Genomic DNA, 22,256 nt, shown 5'->3' on the forward strand with positions numbered 1-22,256 from the left:
TGTGCCCAGGACATACTTGAAAACGAGAGGTAACTCTCAATGTATTACTTCCTGGTAAAATATTTTATAAATAAATAAATAAAACCATGAACGGGCCTAAGGCCAAGATTATACTCACCGTGTACGACAGAGCGTGTGCACATGGCGCACGCCTGTCGTTCAAGCGAATGTGAACTATGCTTTTAGGCAATGTTCACGTGATGGGGAGGCGTGGCCGTGACGTCAAGTGAGCTGTTCGCACTCATTGGCTGAATCGCTTCACGTGACACGGACGTCACATGAAAGAATTGATTTGTCAGTCCAAAATTCCGTCGCGCCTCATCGTGCACGCGCTCTATGGGCGGCCTCATAGGATTGAGACATGTGGTTCGCGAGCCGTCAGAGACAGTATAATCACGGACATTGGCGGTAGCACACTGGCTTTCTTGATCCCAGAGACCCTGATTAGAGTTCTTGGTTGAGATGCACTCCCCAACCCATCAAACTTGCATCTGTTAAAATTATCCATCGAGGACCTTGTTAAAAGCATCCTTTGTTTAGATTGGTTATATTTTTCCATCATAATACTGGACTTTTCATTTCTTCTGATTTTGTTTATTAACTGTGATTGATCCTTTACATTTTTGCACCATACATTTAGGAAGTTGTTTTGGTGGGTTTTCATGTGGAGACAGAACTACAGTACTTTGATTGTACAGTAGATATAAATAGCCTGAGTGTTCTCATACAAATTGTCGATACAGCCGTATCGATAACATCCCCCAGAAATGTGGTTCCTGGACCAGTAATAGTTGACTAACCATACATGTTTTGATAACTCCTGCAACACTGTGTGCTGGTGTGCAAAATGATTTGAACCTGTCCAACGAGCAAGTGGTCCAGATATGCCCATACCACAATACACTGGCGACACACTTTATTCGAGCTCGGCTTGTCCCACGAATTCGGGTATACTCGGGTGTATTGAGGTTTGTGACTGTTTTCTGCCCGAGTGCATTGAGGTATTTTCCAGGCAGGGATTGAAGCATTTTATTCCCGCTGGCTGCAATACTGCACAGTATATATATATACTGCATTACAATTCATGAATTTATGCCATCTGGTAGACACGCGAAGCATTGCAGCCTATTAAATCCTAATCATTATCATTTAACAGATCAGCCGCCCGTCAGCCTGGCATGAACCCAGGCTGGGAAGGCAAACGCAACGGGGCTTGTCAGAGGTGAGGAGCGGCGCATTCCAGGTATCTGCCAGGTACATACTGGGTATTTGCTCGAATAAAGTGTGTCGGTGCAGTACCTTGTTTCCTTAGATTTGCTATAATTACCACAAGAATCTTGGTAACATTTTCTTGGGGCTGTCGCAAGTCCAAATGGAAGTACTTTGTACTGGAAATGAAAAACCTGAGTATTTTGTGGTGTTAACTGACAATAGGGGTATAGAGATAGAGTCTTTAATATATATGGGCAGGAACTCCACTGGTTGAATTGCTTGTAGTATGCAGCGTAAAGACTCCATCCTGAATGTCTTTACTCTTAAGATTTGGTTCACTCTCCTTAAGTCTAGGATTGCACTATAATTTCCAAATGGCTTTTAAAATCAGAAATTACTTTCAATAGATCCCCTTGTTCCATTGGTTTATTGGAACTGTTTGCAAAAGGCGAGATATAATTTGACTTAGAGCTTTGAGCTCTGACCTGCTCCTAGGAGTAGGCGATTTTGTGAACACATGTTCATGTTTGGGAATGACAAAGAATTCTACTTCAGTCTAGTTTGATTACTTCGAATACCTATGTATCTGTGATAGCATGGCCCCAATCCTTCATAAAATTTGACATTTTCTCCCCAACTGTTATTTGACTTGAGGATAGGGTCCACAATTTTTCATTGGGTATAAAATCTTTACTGGCCTCTGGATTTTCCACTCTGAGTCACAAATAAATTGACATGGCTCTGCCACTAGCCTGTCTCCCATAAGGTATTCCCAGGTCTGTATGCCTTGGCATCTCTAAAAAATTGGGCCGTTGTTTAAGAAGGAAATAATTATCTTTGTCTTATCTTGTCGAAGGTACAGTATTTAGTTTTTCTACCTGAAATCTTGCTGAAAATTTTTATTTGGAAAAAACAGATAAAATAATCCTGCACAAGGTAAGTCTCACAATCTATTAAAAAAAAAAAAAAAGTCTGCAGACCATGACCAGAGTCACAGTGATCTTCTGGTAGCCTCTGTTGATGCCACGGTTCTTGCAGAGACAAACAGAATCATAAGATGCTTCACAAACAAAATCTACTGCTCTGTATTTCTTCAATAGTCTTTAATATTGTAGATCTGTTAACTCCTTCGTGTACATCCTCCTGAGGATTGGCTACCCATACACAAAGGGCTCTTGCTACTGAGGCCACAAATACGGGTGGCTTATAAGCATTGCCTGCCGTTAAATCCACCTTTTTTGAAGGGGGGTACATCTTGCAATCCATGGGGTCCCTAAATGGGGCCAGTTCTTCCAGTGGCAATGTAGTTGTTCTGGTTAATCTAGATATGGGAGCATCTATTTTGGGAACAGATTCGCAACATTTTAAATCCTGGTTCTGTAAAGGGTACATCCGCGCAAACAGAGGTAGCCACTTAAGAATCTGGTTGCTCCCACTCTGTGATTGCTTTCTGTACATGAAAAAGATTGCTTTCTTAAAGAACCTTTGAACAATACAGCCTTTTATTTATTATATTTTATTAATTCTTCTACTTCTGTGATGTTGCTGCTTACTGATCAGAAGTATATGTCAGCTCTTGGTCTTATACAACCACTGAGCCGTCTATTACATCCAGGCTAATCTAGGATCTTCTAGACCAGCGGTGCACAAAGAGGGGGCGCGACCCCCAGGGGAGGCGGGAGATTTGGCTGGGGGAGGGGGCGGGGGCACGGGCAGTTGCAAAGGCCCCGCGCTCTTACCCCAGGCATTTAAATTAAATGCCGGGGGATCGCGTGAGGCCCCTTCGACTGTTTACTTACCGGGATTTAGCCGGCTGTGTTGCGTCGCCATGGCAACACGCCAAGTGATGTGACATCAAACGCGTCAAATGACGCCATGGGTCAAGTGACGTGACCCGCACGTCATCTGACGCGGATGAAGGTAGGCGGGGTGGGGGGAGAATGCTAGAGCCAGGTGAAGAGAGACAGGGGGGCACAGCACTAAAAGTTTGCACTCCCCCTGTTCTAGACCATTTATGTGTTTGTAACACAGATCCTCCTTGGTCAGAAAGGTTTCAACCAAAATATCATGTCCACCATATTTTTTTTTTGTTTTTAATCATGCATGCAGAACGAAACTTTGTTACAATCAGGAATTCTTTTGTCACATGAAGCACAGACTAGATTCTTAGACTTTCTGGAAGCCTTTTTAAACACCTCCACTTTATTGTCATTCTTAGGAGATGGAGTATCAAACATAATGGAGGCAGCACCGAAAAATGACACATGGGCACTACAAGAATAAAAAAAAAAAAGATAGAAAGGAGACATATGCCAAAAACTGTACTATCCAACAATGGGGGTTTAGAGTAAGAGAATGGTGTCCCACCTCCATTCCTCACTGCAGAGAATCTACTGACCCCTTATTGCTCAGATATATTCTGTCTGTGATGCCTGAGCGAACATCGGTATTATGGAAAGGCACTTCCTGTAAAGGTTAGCAGCACATAACTTCAGGCACATGACTCGGTTGCGGCACATGTGTAACTTCGAGCACCTCGCTATTTCCTGCGGTCTTCGAATACAGCCTACCACGTGGCCCGTTTTTCCCCTGTGGCCATATCTTTTTCAAGGAGGAGGACCGCGATATCAGACCCCAAAGTTTAAGAGGACACTGCGTTGCCGTGGCTTTGCTTTGGGAGAGCGTGGGGCCTCTAAGCACTGCGCACCCTCCCCCACACAGAAAATTTCCCTCCCCAGTTTACACACCCTTGCCCTACACCCTGCAGTAAGTCGACTCAGCATACAAGTTTAAAAAATAAATACATTTTAAATTAAGGAATATGGAAGAGCATCTTTTATAGAGCATGAAAAATGTTTGCCAAGAGAGGGCCTTAACCCATTCGTCTTTGGCTACCATGGAGGGCAAGGAGGAAATTAAATTACAGCAATGCATCAAAATAGCATGCATCCTTTATGTAAACATGCATATGGGCAAGTAGGTGCCCATATTTAGTGAATCGCATTTACCACCCACTACATGGTGACTAAAAAGACCTATGTGACATTTAAAAAAAAAAAATGTATATAAAGGACAATGAGCTTGGCAACTCATCTGAACTGCCACTTACCTATTGTCATTAATAAATTCAAGGATTTCCTGTTCTAACTTTAGCAGCATCATTCGGTCCCTAAATATAAAATAAAAAGAATAAACAGCTTACACTGATAAACACGTCTCATAATTATAAATCTTCAGTAGATTAGTATCCCAACATTTTTATAACAATGTCCAGTCGTCAAACTGGGACACAAAATAGACCTTACAAACCTTTACAGAACTGTTACCCCTATTAAAATGCAATAAGGTTCACATTTCAAGTAATAAGGGTCACAGTTGAATATCACCACTTGCAGGTTTTAGAAATTGGTGCAGTGCCTTGTAAAACTGAACTTCTAGTAGCATTGTCTCGTGAGTTACAGGAAGATGATCAGTAATCATTTTTAAACCATAAACCCTGCAATGCTAAATAGGTTAAACCTTTAGTATTTCTATGGTAACCAAAATGCCTCAGAGGGTTTTTTATGGTCTTAGATCTATTATCTCTGTTATAAGGCAAAATGGCCAGGCGAGACAATTATAACCATTATTGTTCTCCACTAGCTGTTTGACTTATACAGTAAGTATCAAGTCCTGATAAAAATACAAATATATTAATGGCTTACAGGACACAAATAAGCAAACATTTTACATTAAAGGTAACTGCATTTATTTTGTTTTTACTGCAAAAAAAAAAAAAAAAACCTTTGCATTTATGGGAGGGATCTTACCTTGGGTTATTTTTCAGTGTATTCACTAAAAATTCATGTACATCTATTCCTGTAGAATCAGTGTACTCTTGGCTAGAATCTGCAGGAGAAAAAAAAAGGAACAAACTCTCCATTAAAAACATACTTGTAAGGAAGACGGATTTGAAATGGTTATTGGCCATACACTACAAAAACCACATAAGACTCCGGGCAGAGGTTAGTGTAAAAGCCTGTTTGTAATGTACTTTTTGAGAAGCCAGTAAAGAACATGTTGCAAGATGATGTCCAATAGTTCAGAGTTCATCCGAAGAGGCCCAACGTGTCATGACGGAAATCTATTAACCAAATGTTCATGACCGTTTACTTGGCGAGATCTAGATGGCTTCAACCACAGTAAGGCCGCATTTATAGTGGCAGCGACGGCGCACACGCGGCGCGAATAACAAACCTCTTCTCAGAGGCTGCCCATAGAGCACGCGAGCGATGAAGCACGGCCGCACACGCGATTCTGGAGAAGACAAAAAAATTTGTCTTTGCTGCGCGACAGCCGGTTCAGGTGCGCCATTCAGCCAATGAGGGCAAACCGCTCATGTGATGTCACGGCCACGCCTCCCTGTCGCCTCGGACCTCAGTGCAGGTTTCTCGCGAGCAGCAGGCGCACGTGACCTCATGCGCTCAGTCACGTGCGCGGCAACTAATCGCGGCCTTAGAATGCAAGAATGTACTGTATTCAGTTGTGCAAAGGGTGTCTTGATCGATATCCATTAATGTCAGTAGTGCCTTGTAACGTTAACAAGCTTGGGCCTCCTCTGAAGGTAGGCACAGCTGTATTATGATAGCAAAGAACTCTTCTCACCTCTGGATAGTATTTTCTTTGGCCCCTTTTCTTTACTCTTCTCTTCCTTCTCTAACCCATCTTTGGAGGACTTCTCTTCCTTGTCAGACGGACAGCTGATATGCAAATGTATGACATCCTGAAACAAAAACAGTGAAAGAACTTGTTTAAAGAATTCAACAGAACAGATGCATCAGACATGGCGTTCTGCTACTTTTCACATCCCAAAATAGACAGCTCAGCTAAAGCAGTCTGAGAACAAAGTATAGGACAGGCTGCCACAGTTAAGGCTATATACACAGAGGCGCAAACACATATAATGCCAAAGCCTCCATTTAGATACAGAACAAACAGTTGGGACAGGAGCAGTGCAGGCTTCTCTTCCCACTCACACACTGTTCTGCCAAGGCTTGCATTTATTCACAGAACAGGTGCAGTGCAGGTGGTACCAGTGCAAGCCTACACAAAGCCTTGCCGACATCTAGGGCAGGGGTGCGCAAACTGGGGGGCGTGCGGCTCTTAGAGCCCCCGCGCTCTTCCCCCCAAGCATTTAAATGCCGGGGGACAGTGCAAGGCTTCTGTAAGTTCCCTTACCTTGTCTCCGATGGCTTCGGGCGACGATGCGTGACATCGCGTTGCCATATGACCACTCTGCATTAATTGATGCCAGAAACAAGGTAAGGGGGGCGTGAGCAGGGGAGAGAGCAGGCAGGAGGGGGGGGGGGGAATAAAAAAAAAAAAAAAAAAAAACTTTGCGCACCCCTGATCTAGAGTATGTTTGGTCTATAAGTGAAAGGTCTACTAGCCCATCTGCATGGAGGCTTACAGTAATGACACCTGTTCAGCATAGAGCAGCAATAGAAACTTTAGTGAGTGTGCATTATGTCTACATGTGTGGGTGTACTTGTGTTTCAGAGTGTGTGTACAACATGGGTGCTCTCCATCAAGTACAATTTAACATGACTACATATTGACAGCTCAAGGCCAGTTGTGCCCAGGCTTATGCTGCCTGTGGCCTGGGATTGCCAGGGAATTCAGACAGAGCAAACCCTAGTTCTAGAGAAGCCAGCAACGGGCAGCCCAAGTCACAAACCTTCAGCTGCGGCGGTTGCCCACTGCGCTCACCTTCACCGGAGCCAGGTATGCCTGGCTACATCCATGTTTGAATACCTTTGCATTCAATTTATTAAGTCTAATTATTTATTACAATTGGTGCACTGCTAGAAAGAGGGCAGGGCTCAAAATGGGGTGTGCCAGAGCCTGTTTCAGAAGAGAAAAGGGATGTGACTATGTAAATGGTTGCTATAGAAACAGAAATGCTTGTTACATTATAATACATTAAAAATGTCATTCAGAATTGTTTAAAAAAAATGCTACTAGTATTTTCTCATAGTAGAGAACTCATTTTAAAAAAAGTAGGATATTGCTTGGTCTTCAGCTTTAAACATTTGTTATACTGCAGCACTTAAATTGGGCAGCAGAAGCATAGGACTTTTATAGGTGGCCCAGAAAGCCCAACATCTAACACTAACGACTCTCTTCTCCAACTGTCTCAGAAAACAATGGCTCCTCTTCTGCCCTATCCTATCAAGATAAAGCACACATATGTAATTAGTATGTGCATATGCATGAGTTCATACAAGTTTGCAAATGCATGTGTCCACTCTCAATTAAGTGATTACTATACAAAGACAAATTTCCCTAGCCAATTCCAATCTGGCTTTCGCCCCAAACACTCCACCGTAACTACCCTGCTAAAAGTTTGCAATGAAACCCAGTATGGAATGGAACGGGGACAACTCACTGGTGCAGTATTCCTAGATGCAAAGGCTTTTGATACAGTTGATCATGTTATCCTGCTTAACAACTCCAGAGCTCTGGAATAGGGAAGCATGCTTTAAACTGGTTTCAGTCCTACCTATCAGGTAGATCCCAACATGTGTCCATCTCAGGCTCTAACTCCAACAACCTGGATATCACCTGTGGTGTTCCACAAGGCTCTGTTCTGGGGCCCCTACTCTTCTCAGTGTTCATTAATGATCTTCCCACAGCTTGTAAGGAAGCCTCAATACACATGTATGCAGATGACACAATCCTATATGCACACAGCCATAGCCTCTCTGACCTTCAACACATACTTCAGTCTGACTTTTTGAGACTCGAAAACTGGATTTCCCAAAACAAACTGTTTTTAAACACTGACAAGACTGTAACAATGGTATTTGGGACCAAGACTAAATTTTTAAAGCTGCCAGCGACTGAGCTCCTGATTAGAACCAACGCTAACACCACCCTAACCCCTGTCACTAGTTTTAAATACCTGGGCATATGGTTTGACTCCCACTTAACATTCGGGATGCACATTGATACCCTGACAACCAAGACCTATGCCAAACTAGGGGTACTTTACAGGAACAAATCCTCCCTAAGTCTCCTGGTCAGAAAGCGTATCGCACAGCAGATGCTAATGCCTATTATTGACTATGGAGACATAGTATATGGCTCGGCACCTCAAACCCACCGTAGCAAACTTGACACCCTCTACAATTCGATTTGACGTTTTGTTCTCCAATGCAACAACAACACACATCACTGCGAAATGCTCAAAGAACTAGATTGGTCATCACTAGAGTCTAGGCGCAAAGTTCACCTTTCCTGTCTTGCCTTAAAATTCTTTATGGGCAAGCTACCCATCTATCTGAACAAGCTCCTCACCCCTACCACATGCAGCACTTATCTGAGATCACACTCCAAAAGACTGTTCATGGTCCCAGGGCTCAACAAAGTATCCGGCCGTTCCTCCTTCTCTTACCGTGCACCCCAAAACTGGAACAACCTACCAGAGACTCTCACATCCACCACCAGTTTAAGTTCTTTCAAATCTAAAGCTGTCTCACATTTTAATCTGGTCTGTAACTGTTTCAAACGCCCATAATATATAATTTCTTTAACTGTGCATGCAATGTCTTGTATATAATGTATACCCTGTTCATTTATGTAACTGTATTTGTAACCATGTATTATTTGTCTTAACTCTGTGCCCAGGACATACTTGAAAACGAGAGGTAACTCTCAATGTATTACTTCCTGGTAAAATATTTTATAAATAAATAAAATAAAGGATCATCTACATGTTTTGCAGGTAAGCAGATATCCAACTTATTACAGTAATATTTAGTATGTATTCATATTTGTCTTCATCGAAGCTTCATGTCATAAAGTACAGTTCTTCTCCAAAGAATCGATAGCTGAAGTGATGCTCATTATCTGAACAGTTTAATTGTTTGACCACCCCTGGATACATGGTACTTGGCATACTGTCAATAAAGTCAGCTTCATTATCTAGCCACAAAACACAATGTACTTTGGATATGCAATTGTAGCATCATTATACATGTATACAAAAACAAACAAAACATATTCAAGGCATGTCATTGCATATTAATTGTAGATAATATAAGTCTAATATTTAGGATATGCACAGAATCTTACCATAGGCTCCAAGGGGCCGTCCACAAAAGGCCCACACGACTCTTCACACACAGCTAAACTTCGTACCAGCTTTACCTTTGAGTTGGACTATAGAGTGAAGCAGGGGAGAAAAACATAAATCAGTAGGAGGCAGAAAATAAACTGAACGTGGGAGCCACCATGTAGAAATAACTCCTATGTCCTAAAGTATGCATACAACCAGTGGTACGTACATTTGAATCAAAGGCTTTTAAGCTGCTTTTTAAGTTGCGGTGGGAGAGGCCAATAGAGACAGACAAGCACTAGGGAGAGGAAGCAGATTTAGATCTGTAAAAATTGGTGTAATGTATATACTGTATAAATGTTAAGTAATTTGTTATAGTGGCACAAAGCAAGAGACAACTGATAATAAGATTGCTCAGACAACAGAATTTTAGCATATGATATGCTGGAGGCAATCAGGAGTTACTAGAATCATACAATTCATGGACAGGGATACAGCATACAGTATAAAGGCTGATCGTTACCAAACCGTTGGTGCCCAAATGCTCAAGGGTTGATTGCATCTGCCCTATTCATGAAAAACATTCATGGGAAACACCATAGAAGTGGACAAAATTAAATATGGACAAATGGGAGAGAGCCGTTTAGACTGGCTCAATCAGTTGTCATGGATACCCGAACCTCTCAAATGGCCAATAAGGGTCTCCTACCTACTGTATGTCCAAGAGTCTTGCATACAGCATCAATTGGGGGGGGGGGGGGAGAAGGTGCCAGATGAAATCAGAATGGAGTACAAGTAAACGAGCAATCGTGGCTTTGATGTGGGTGGTATTCAGTTTACGCAATTGTACCTTGGCTCTCTTCCTAGCATGTCCATGGCTTGGATTCCGCCTCTGCACCATTGGAGAATTTAAAAAAACAACAAAAAAAAACAGTAAATCTAATGAATAAACAACCCAAGAAATAAACGCTTTGGTTACGTTCTCTCGAACATATTTATGCTCAAGAGCTACATTTGCACATGATCTACAATAATAGCCACTGAGACGCACACACGATTACCAGTTTATATTTAGATATATTTCGCATATGTATTTTATAAAAGTAATAAGGCACCGCTGGAGTTTGTTTACATTAAAGTAATCTTCATGTCTTCGAATATCCTGATATAAAAAGTTACAAGTTTAAGGGTTCTCGCCATTAATTTATTAGATCTACCATAATTTCTGTTTTTGTTGTGTCCCCCTTTAAAAGCAGCAGGGTGGGTTTATTTATATATGAACATTCCTCTAGCAGACATTAACATTGCAGCCCATGCCCCACACATGCAATAATCAATGGCTTCAAGCTTTTGTGACATTTTATGTACGGGCTTAATTGAAAAATAAGCAGCAGTGTACAAAACTACACTCTTGTGCCACTAGTTTAACGTCTGATTGTCTGTCTAGAAAATGGTCCTAAACAGCTCAGCTATTCTTTTTTTGGGTCGTTCTCTAATCCATACTCCAAGCCAATCAAAGTTCTCCCATATTTAGTGCTCATCAGGGAGAGACAGAAGACTGTAATGTACAGTATATACAATATTAGTTACTCTATGGTGAGCCCAATTACACATCAGTTCTTTGCCATCCCCAAATAATCTTCTTAAGACACAAACATACAGCAATACCTAGAATCACTATGCACTGCAGTGTGTTTATGTTCAGTCCTCAGTGTGAATACTAGCCTCAATCCATAGAAAATCAACCCATTGGCAATTGCAACACAACACACGCCCTTGTGTTATTAAAGTGCTTTACAAATCTAGCCACTATAATTATTTCATTTACATTTACTGTTCAGGGAAAACTGAGAAACAAAAATGAATAGTAAAAAAGTGAAAACCTCCAGTGGAAGGCACATTTTAAGGAACTGCGATAGTTGGTGTACCAGCAGAAAATAGATGTCTCTTCATGCACAGAGGGAAGGGAGCTTATAGTAAGTAACCTTGCGTCTAATATTTAGAACATAAAACACAGGGCACAAATAAGGATTACTGCCTGAAAGGGTGGTCCGATTTATCTCACAAAAAAACTGTTTTCTAGACACCATAAAGCAATTGGCCTTCTTAAAAAAATTAAAAAAAAAATTAAAAAAATGATCCTAAAAGCAAACACTAGATATATTTTTTTTCTTGGAGAATTGTAAAAAAATATATATATATACAGTATATATAATATATAAATATATATTATAAGTATATACATATATATTTATTTATTTTTGTAAAAGGAGCCTTGCAAATGACAATGCATGTCCATGTCTTGTTTCTTGGAGATGAGGAGGAGCGCAGGTAGGTGTAGCAAAATATGCAAAAAAGAATAACAAATATATAGTGCAGATGGTAAACACTGTGTAAGTAGATGTAATCTATAGAATCGAACTCACATAGATCGTAGAAAATATCACGTGTCAGAGATCCTTCTCTCTCTGACTGGAGCCCTTTAAATGGTAGCAGGGAAATCCCTCAAGGCACGGATATGTATGGATAAGAAGAAAAGCCACAATAGTGCATACTATTCCAATAATGTATTAAGCATACAAATAACACGAGTATATCACACTCACATTCGCCATGTATAAATCGGGTGGGGGAGAGAACCGCAGCTCGTTGTATAATGGTGTAGGTGTAGGCAGCTTCACAGCATACAGGATTCTCTTCCGCGTGTGTCACAGCCGTCGCGTCACTTCCGCTATCGCGTCACGGCTGAGGGCGGAAGTTCCCAATGGAAGAGATCTAAAACCGAGTTCTGCCAGTCCTTCAGAGCTTGTTCTCTCTCTTCAAACTCTACGCGTTTCGCCAGATGCTTCGTGACGCGATAGCGGAAGTGACGCGACGGTTGTGTGAGTGTGATATACTCGTGTTATTTGTATGCTTAATACATTATTGGAATAGTATGCACTATTGTGGCTTTTCTTCTTATCCATACATATCCGTGCCTTGAGGGATTTCCCTGCTACCATTTAAAGGGCTCCAGTCAGAGAGAGAAGGATCTCTGACACGTGATATTTTCTACGATCTATGTGAGCTCGATTCTATAGATTACATCTACTTACACAGTGTTTACCATCTGCACTATATATTTGTTATTCTTTTTTGCATATTTTGCTACACCTACCTGCGCTCCTCCTCATCTCCAAGAAACAATCTACCCTTCTGGGACCTGGAACTGTCCCATCAGAGGAAGTTGAGCTGCTTTTACACACATTTATTTTTTCACTATTTCACTATTGGTGTTATATTGTGTGTTATTAGTTGTATTCCCAACAACAATATTGGTTCACCAGGGAGCGCCCAATCCACTTCCCCACCTCACCCCTTCACCTTTCCTTCACATCCCCTTGTTTTGCATGTCCATGTCTTACCTAATCATTCAGATCCTCCAAAAATAAAAAACAAACTGTAATAAAAATTTAAAAATACAAAAGAGAGAAGGAAACCGTGCCTGAGCATAGTGACCAATAGGAATATGTACAGAAAGTGCCCTCATAATTACAAACAATTGCAAATATTAATGAAGCTGTGAGCATAAAAAACACAAATAACCTGAAGTTCTTGGCGTGAATTTGGCTCATCTGATTCCTGTTCCTCTTTACTCGGTGACCTTGACACAGCCTTGCTTCTGTTCACGGATTCCTCAACCAGCCGCTTCTCTGACTCCTTCATGATTTCCAGAGTTTCCTGGGTTGTGTGGCCATGGGACATCTTCAGCATAGTACAGAGCAGACCGTAGCAACCTGCAGTCAGCCAAAGGACGTAGAGAATGGATGGAGCATAGAGAAGAAAAATAAAAAAACACAAGGAAGAAAGTTACACACTCAACTTACGTTGAAGACCAAACATATTTACAGATCATAACATTAGCAGAATCTTTGCTCTTCGCGTGGCTTCCTGAAAAGGGCCCACTTTTGATGTGTAACCACCTATACCTTTTCAGGACCAAATCACAATACCATAAACCCAAACTAGCTCTCCTGCCACAAATCACAAGTTTCAGACAGTTGCAAACCCAACTTTGTCAAAGATTAGGATGGGTCAAAAAAAATAAATCAGGAAATCTTTGTCAAGAGCCATTTCCAATCTAAAAATCAACCCTTTTGACACAGGACTTGTAACGCACAACAAAACAATGCACAGCTGGCACCTTTTGACACAGGACTTGTAACGCACAACAAAACAATGCACAGCTGGCAATCGCAGCACTGCACTAAAAGCAACTTTTCTGATTTAGTCCTCTGATCATCATATCTAAAGCAAGAAAATAAACACAGCAACATTGCATAGGGCTTCCCTCACACGTGGGGAATTCCCTTCACCAGATGCAATTGTCAGAGTTACTTGGGCTCCTGCTGCCCATGGTTCAGCCTGCTGCAACATGAACTTTCCCTATTAAATCTTAGGCCTCGGGCATGGTCAGCGCATAAGGCGTGCTGCTGCTCGGCACTGAGCCCCTGCAGCCGCAATGAGAGCGGGTTTAGCAGGGGCTCGCGCGCGCACGCACGCATGGGGAAGCGTGTTTCTGACGGAGTTTTGAAATTTGACGCTCGCCGGAGCGCAGGGCCGGTCACGTGAGCAGTTCGCCCAATGAGGGCGAACCAGCTCCGTGACGTCACGCCCCCAGATCCGCCCCCGACACGTCCATAGACGGCGCGCTGTGTAAGGCCAGGGAAAGCACCGCTTTCCCTGAGCCTCAGCGTGCCTCCGCACTGACAAACCTACTATGTCCCAGGCCTTAGGCTGAGACAGCAGTGCGGAGACCACCACTATTTTAGACTATGTGTTGTTCAAGCAGCACTCCGCACTTACCAGGACACATAGTAGAGATTCAAATCTGTAAGCAGCCGGGTAACACATTCCTCATATTTTTTTCCTAATGTACACTATGATTGTTCAAACGCACCCCAACATCCCACAATATACATGTTTTAGTTAGGACTTCAGCAAGGACTTGGCAGCAATTTCAAACCGGCTATGAACAAGGCCGAGATCTGCACCAATGCTTATAAAATCTCATTTTCTTTGCTTCTCCCAAAAGAGAAAATCTAAGAATTCTACTTCTAACGTTATCCTGGGCGATACATTCCAAATGTGGTCACTGGAAGACACTACCAGCAAAGATGTTCAATAACTCAAACATGTTAGTGATTCCTTTTACATCTGCTGAAGAAGAAAAGCCACAACCGTCACGGCCCAATGCCAAAAACCTTGGCCTTCACCTGGAACTTTGCAGATTCACCGTCAGAGCATAATGTAGGCCTATCCCTTTTATAAAGAACTCACGGACTGCTCTCAAACGTAGGATTTCTCCATTTCATCTCTAAAAAAATACATAAATGAAGGCATCTTTTGGAAAGGAGCACACAAAGGGCCGCATTTACTAAATGGCTCTACTCACACTGAAGAGAATGGTATTAGTTCTAAGTGTAAGGCACTGAGCAAGTGTCACTTTATCTGTATACTGCAGTATATGAAAGTAGAAAAAAAAGAAAGTGTGCTGGAAAAAGCGCTGAAATATAATGCATAAAATATATGTGTATACTCAATGTGATAAAAATAAAATTAATCTAAAACAAGAGTACAAAGAAGCTCACATTTATATTAAAGTATATTCTAATAAATGTGATCTTAATTTGGTGTATATTTAGTGCATATGTTATGTTCTATTTTACCTGCAAGTCCTACAGTACATACCCCCAAGTCTGCCAATATCAAGAAGATACAAGCCTTGGTCTTAATCAGATTTGGGACAAATTCAATTAAACTAAATAAGAAGGCAACCCACGAGATGCACAGTTTGGGATTTTCACTCATATTATTCATTTTTTTAATTTTATTTCTAAATAAACGAGTATGTCATTACTTCAGCTGCTGGTAGAGTTGTCTTAAATTCAAGAAGTTAAATGGCCCATTGTGTCTATGGTAGCACTTATTCAAATCATTCTGACACAAAAGTATGATATATTTGTCTGAGAAAAAGATTATTTAAAACATTAACATGCATTCCATATCAGATACCCTAGTTCATGCTGGTTCATATTTATAGAATTCAAATCCAGGAATGTATTCTTATGAAGTGGCGCCAGTGCATCTGGAATTCTACATACCTACTGTATAATAATTCCTTACCCATTTTTTAAGGGAATGCCATCCTAGCCTTTGTTATATTTGCACATTCTTTGTAGGGTGAGACTGTTCACCAGTACATCAAAGTGACACAACCGGTGTCATTAAATTCCCTGTGATCTATGTACTGTAGAGCTTGCACATCTTGTGGTTCAATTCTCTATATAGGTACTGTTTTCCCCTGCACTGTATGCCTCTGCTCGTTTCTCGTGCTTTCATTAAGGTTTTCTAAAAGGCAGGCTTTTTATCTGTGTGAATGAATCAGCCTCCATCCCCCAGGACAGCGTGGGAGGCTGTGAGGAGGAGGAAGACATGATCATATTTGACAAGGAGCGCCAGAGAGCGTAAACAAGCATGGGGAGAAGGAGAAATAGAAGGGTTAAGGAGCAGGTAAGAAGACAATGTACCAACAAATTGGAGGAAAAATGTAATAAAAAGGAAAACTCAATGCAAGACCACATACAGAGACACCAGTGATGTGCACCCCTTTCTGTCAGATATATCAGGAACATGCACCCATACCGTCCTGCCATAAAGAAATAAGGGACACCACTCTCACCCCCTGCTTCCACAGATACATCAGGCACCAAATACCGGTCACCTCTTTCCTGTAATAAAAGGCACACACTAATTTTCCCAGCGGCAGACAAGAGTCAAATTCAACTCATCAACCCCCTACCACAGAGATCACGCATACATACCCATCTAGGAAATAATATTTTAACACTCGCTCACAGACAATGCCTATCATGTACATGAAAGTTGGGGTTGGCAGTGCATAAGAACTGCCAATACCTGGTTTGACCTGTTGATCAAAATCAACTCCAGTTGCCCAACAGTGAGCACAGCACTGGAAGTTTCTGGGGAAAGTTCAGAACTGGGTATCAGTAATTTGTCACTTTAACCCTACAGTACCTCTGGCATTAAATGATATACTTAGACAAGTTTATAAAGATGGACAGACATGCAGCCTCCATGCTATGAGTAACACTTCTTTAAACCAATTAAGGTTTACAGTTTGCAGAGTGAAAACGTTGTTTTTCTACTGTTTTGTATATGATATCTCATAATTGGGTAGCTGTGCAACTTGAGGATAGAAGGGGAAAAAAAAAAACCTCCATAACTAGCTCCTGAAAGTAATTTTAACCATGTTGCTGCCAGAGGGGCCTGCAACACATTGAACAGAAACTGCACAGCAATGCGTTGCTTGCCCCTCTGGGAGCAAAAGGGTGAAGCCAGGACTTTCTCTGTCCCAGGTGCCACACATGAGCACTTCCAACACACACAATCCATTGGGAAGGCTCAGCACATTGCAATTTTCAAGACTGTAGGCTCGCTGCTATTAGTAACAAAGACATTCTAATATTACATAAGACCACACGCCCAGATTCATCTAACTATGCATATTACTTGGGGGTAGGGGGGAGTTTACATGTACATTTTCATATACAGTAAATCAAAAAAGCGCTTCTGTTAATTTTAAAGCAGTAGTTCAAGCAAAATCCAACATGTGTGTTTAATAAATCAATTCTGTACTATGAGAAATACTTGTAGCATTTAAAAAATGTTTTAAAGACATTTTTATTGTTTCTAATGTAGGAAGCATTTCCAAAGTGACAGCCCCCTTCCCCTTCTGATAGGCTCTGGCTCTTGAGCTCCGCCCTCTCTCTAGCAGTGAACCAATTGTATCTAGTAACTGCCCAGTCAATCATATACCAGGACTACATTGCCCAGAAAGCTGTGCAAGAACTGAATTAAATAGCCCAGAGCAAGCAATTGATTACAGGAGAACAGATCGGTCTGTAGCTTAGCTAATCACTTGTCAGCGTGCAGATTGTATTGATGCACATATTGAATGGGGAGAAAAAAAATAAACTGCAGCTTTAACGTCTGATCTAGATAATATGTTTAACCTTTTTTGGTTAAAGAACTCTATAACTATATTGTGAAATTCTGAGGAACCTCAACCCTCTCTAATAGCGCGTCTGACATCAGATTCCCTTCTATTTTCAGGTCATTTGAAAATTGTACCAAATACGTAAGAATTTATAATGCATAGGCTCTCACACATGCATTGTAAGGAACCCCAACCATCTCTAAGAGCGTGTCTGACATCAGATGCTATTAGGGAGGGTTGGAATTCCTTACAATGTATTGTTCACAGACCCACTATTAGAGCGTGCTGGGGTTCCTTACAATTCATGTGTGAGATCTACCTTTGCCCCCCCGCCCCTCCCTGCCCTTTGCCCCCTGCCCCTCCCTGCCCTTCCACGCCCCCCCCCCTCCGCCCTTCCACGCCCCTCCCCCCCGCCCTTCCAAGCCCCCCCCCCCCCGCCCTTCCACTCCATACCCCCTGCCCTTCCACGCCCGGGCAACGCCGGGTATACCAGCTAGTGCATTATAAATTCTTACGTATTTGGTACAATTTTCAAATGACCTGAAAATAGAAGGGAACCCTCTAAGGATGCCTGCAGAACCCAAGGTTCCTAGGAACCCCCATTGAAAAACATTGCACTAGATATTAAAATGACATTGACTTTCATTCACTTATAAAGTGTGTATGTACAAATATTTCCTACTATTTAAATTTCTAGGCATAGCATTGAATCATTTAACCTCATTAAAATGAAATATGTAGATGCTCAACTGCAGGAGTAGGTCTACAAATGGAGTATCTGATGTTAGCACAATTCCTGCAGTGCTTGTAGGCCATTTCAGCAAAGTGCATTGCACACAAGCATTTGAAAGCCCAGGGTTATAATCAAATATCATTTGGAAACAGAATTACAAGCTGAAACATCAAACAAACTTATAATGGGGGTTAGAGGGAAAGCAGGTGACCTCCATTTAAGAAATATTATTTAATCTCCTTTATGCCTATACATTCAGTCTCCTAAATGCTGCACAGAAAAACAGCTAAGAAATGCAACCCCTGCAAGGTTAAAGTGACTATGCTATGAAGATCTTTAATCCGATTGGCAAACAAAGCTAACCAATCAGAATGACAGCTCCGTGGCAACCGGCTCTATCACTAGGAGCGGCCAGATAAGATGTGGTACTTGTGTAGAGGAAGCCCATGTCACCTGCTCTCCTGCCATGCAGAGCGAGAACAAACCTTACAAGTTCTGGGTCACAATTCCATTAAAAAAAACATTAAGACAGCATTTCTGGCGTGATATTGCGCGAGGAAATTCCAACTTTAGCCACTGAACTTTCTGCAGTATTAGAAGCATTAGTCTTGTTACTGAAATAATGTGCACTTTGATTATTTAAACCTGTCATGCTGAAGACCGCTGAATGCATATACTGAATATGTATTGCTTAGCAGGGCACATCCTCAGTGCGGAAAGGAGTTAATGCAGTACACCAATCATTAACCCCATGAGCGCCCTTATAAAGCTCGGTGAACACCAAGGGTTATTTGCCCCCTGCAAGTGTCTGCCAATGGCCGAGAGCATGGTAAGGTTTCCACCAAGGATCTTTCATCACATGGGGGATGTGAAGCATGATGTGTTACTGAGAAAACTATGTGCGCAGTGATCACTTCTACCACTCCTAAACATTGAAGAAAGCAGGAATTATTTCCAATCACATATAGCAACATCAGATTTTGCCTTCTGTTGTGCAATAGGGAGTGTGTAATCTCACTCCACAGTTATATCTGCTATGGTAGTAGGGGAGAAAATCAGATGTATGTGCGTACTAGGGTTTAGCAATACCACAACACACCACAATCTCCAACACTATTAAGACATTTATTGTGATATCAGGGAGAAGGAGTGGCTCAGTGAGTAAAGACACTGACTGGCACTGAGAGTTTGAAGCAGGGGAGCCTGGTTCAATTCCCGGTGTCGGCTCCTTATGACCTTGGGCAAGTCACTCAGGCGCCAAAAAATAGATTGTAAGCTCCACGGGGCAGGGACCTCAGCCTGCAAAATGTCTCTGTAAAGCGCTGCGTACAACTAGCAGTGCTATACAAGAACATGCTATTATTATTATTATATCGATATATTTCTTCAGTAAGAAACAGGACATTAACTCTTTAATGTTAAGAAAATAAATTTCTTGGAAAATATGAAGCTTTTAATATTTATTACAATTTAAAGGGTTTTTTAAAAATAAATTGTATTTTAAAATATACAAGACATCCACATTTCTGCCAAAATAAATCCACAAAATATCAGAGATGACATTAAGAGGAAGGGGGCACACCAATCCTACGGGAAGGGTGGGTGCAGTTATTTAGGAGTGGAAGGTGAAGGATAAGTGCCAGGATCCCTTTTACATTACATCTGCCTCGGCGTCTCCCTTGCTGAAATCACTGTAGTGGCTTCCTATCAAATCCCGCAACTCACACTCAATTCTCCGCCTCACTTTAAGTTTTACACTCTTCTGCCCCTCGTTACATCTCAGCCCTAATTTCTCGCTATGCACCATTACGACTCTTGCGTTCTTCTCAAGGATGTCTTCTCTCTACCCCCTTTGTATCTAAAGCCCTCTCCCGCCTTAAAACTTTCTCACTGACTGCCCCACACCTCTGGAATGCCCTTCCCCTCAATACCAGACTAGCACCCTCTCTATCCACCTTTAAGACCCACCTTAAGACACACTTGCTTAAAAAAAGTGTATGAGTAGCACTGTGGCTAATACTATACACGATACATAAAGCTTGGCCCCCTGTAGACGCACTTACCAGAACGCCCTCCTACTGTCTCTGTACGTTCTCCCTACCTACCAATTCGATTTTAAGCTCTTCGAAGCAGGGACTCCTCTTCCGAAATGTTACTTTTATGTCTGAAGCACTTATTCCCATGACCTGTTATTTGTATTTGTTATTTATATGATTGTCACATGTATTACTACTGTGAAGCGCTATGTACATTAATGGCGCTATATAAATAAAGACATTCAATACATTAGCAGATATGCTTTCTATGAGATTACCATATCTTAAATTGCATGTGACTAATAAATCCCAAAACATAATTGATTCTCATGTTTGACTGTCAGTAGTATCACGATAAAAACGTAAATATCAACTTATCACGATATTACCATAAGATCGGTAATGTTTGGACCAACTGTAGTGCATACAGTACACATACTTTAATTTAATGAGAAAAATGGACAGGCATATAACATCAAGAAGGCTCGTACAACGGCTTGATCCTCATCATTGATCTTGGGCAGTGAAAATGAAGCACCCTCTACACTAAGGTGGGAGTATAAGTGTAACGACGTAATAAGCATAAGATAACTAGGTTCACCCCAGAAGCAATAGGGGGTACTTTTCCTGATTTTTGCGGTCAACTGAAATTAAACACAATGCAGTAAAAAAATAATTTGTATTAGATCTACATTATCAGTCTGAAGCTTCATTGAAAATGGAGACTGAAAACAAATGAATGAGGCCCACTAATAAGTGCAGCTGCAGAGCCTCACTACACATACTAATACCATCCATACACAAATACAAGCAAAAACACTTAAGAATGATCCCCCTGTTGGCAATTACCATGGGTTAGAAGGCATGGGTGATTTGTGTGGAACCAGAGTATCAACATGACAAGTGTCAAGTATGCTGGACTTTATTGTACTGTATATTTGCTTTAAGAATAGCTAGATTTAGTTTTATGGGGAGCTCAAACAAACTAAGTGCAGCATGTCGATTTTTCCAACATAAACTGCTACTTAAAGGGCTTGAAGGCATTAACCCGTTTGATGCTTTTTAGGAATGCAAGTTACTGCTAAATGATCATTGCAGACCCATAAAAGGTCCTAAAACACAAGCCTCTAGAATAGATCAAGCAGACATTGAGAGCTAAACCAATAATTCTTCTGTTCCCAGAAGCTCCCTGACTGTTAACAAGATCCTGTTGCTTATTACAGCAGGTAATATACAATTTTCCACTGGGCTCATTATACATATATCGTTGTAATTACAAGTTTTCAACCAAAGAACGTAGAAACAATCAATATGTTTGGTTAATATCAAACTTGAATTTCAAAATTACGCATATCTGCATAACTTTGCTGTGGTCTGAATGGCAACATCCAACACCTCTTGGCAAAACAAAAAAACAGACTAAGCCACAAATCTTACGTATTAAAGGCCAATATCTCAGCACTTGCACATAATATAATAATAATAATAGCATGTTCTTGTATAGCGCTGCTTGTCATGGAACAATAACTACATTTCTGACTCACCCCCCTCTCTCCTTTGCAGCTTCTGCGTGTCAGATTTTATTCCCAGCTGAATGGAGTTTGCACACACATACGGTGCCTGTGTAACTTGCAACAATGTTGCATTTCTTTCTTCCCCCCCCCCCCCCCCCCCCCCCCCCCCCCCCCCCCGAGCATGGAATCAGTGAGCTGCTACTGCAGTTTCTGAGATTCTCACCAAAATGGGCTAGTCTGCCCCCCTCCTGTTTGTTCAGACATAGGGCCTCATGCAGAGAGCAGCGCTATGCAGAATTGGAGAGGGAGAAAAATTTTACCTTTTTTGGAGAGTTTTTATCTCCATATGCAGAAAGGGCAGAAAACTGCCTTTCTGCATATGGAGAGTTTCAAACAGCGCTATTAGCGCTGTTGAAACTACTGGGGAAAAAAATCGCGTTTTTTTTTTCCCTCTCCACCGGGCGCGGAGCGCCAGCTGCTTGGTGGAGAGGAAAAATGTTGAAAATCGCGCCATTTTTTTGCCGCGAACAGCCACTAGATGGCGATCGCGGCTCTCTGCATACGGCAGAGAAAAAAACTGGAGAGATTTTAAACTCTCCAGACG

General features: G+C 41.6%; 1 protein-coding gene across 10 annotated transcripts in view; it reads right to left on the reverse strand.

The window, feature by feature from the left end:
* Positions 1–22,256, reverse strand: part of R3HDM2 (R3H domain containing 2) — a 165,578-nt gene that overhangs the window by 54,146 nt on the left and 89,176 nt on the right. For all 10 annotated transcript variants that reach the window (XM_075591510.1, XM_075591512.1, XM_075591507.1 and 7 more), the window contains 6 exons: positions 12,896–13,086; positions 10,161–10,202; positions 9,328–9,414; positions 5,857–5,974; positions 5,022–5,100; positions 4,322–4,381 (listed from right to left, as the gene is read on the reverse strand). In XM_075591510.1, coding sequence (XP_075447625.1) covers positions 4,322–4,381; positions 5,022–5,100; positions 5,857–5,974; positions 9,328–9,414; positions 10,161–10,202; positions 12,896–13,063 — 554 coding nt within the window. In that variant the 5' untranslated portion in view covers positions 13,064–13,086. The remainder of the gene's footprint in view (positions 1–4,321; positions 4,382–5,021; positions 5,101–5,856; positions 5,975–9,327; positions 9,415–10,160; positions 10,203–12,895; positions 13,087–22,256) is intronic.

Source organism: Ascaphus truei, chromosome 3, assembly GCF_040206685.1.
Source record: "Ascaphus truei isolate aAscTru1 chromosome 3, aAscTru1.hap1, whole genome shotgun sequence".
In the NCBI taxonomy this organism is placed as follows: Eukaryota; Metazoa; Chordata; class Amphibia; order Anura; family Ascaphidae; genus Ascaphus; species Ascaphus truei.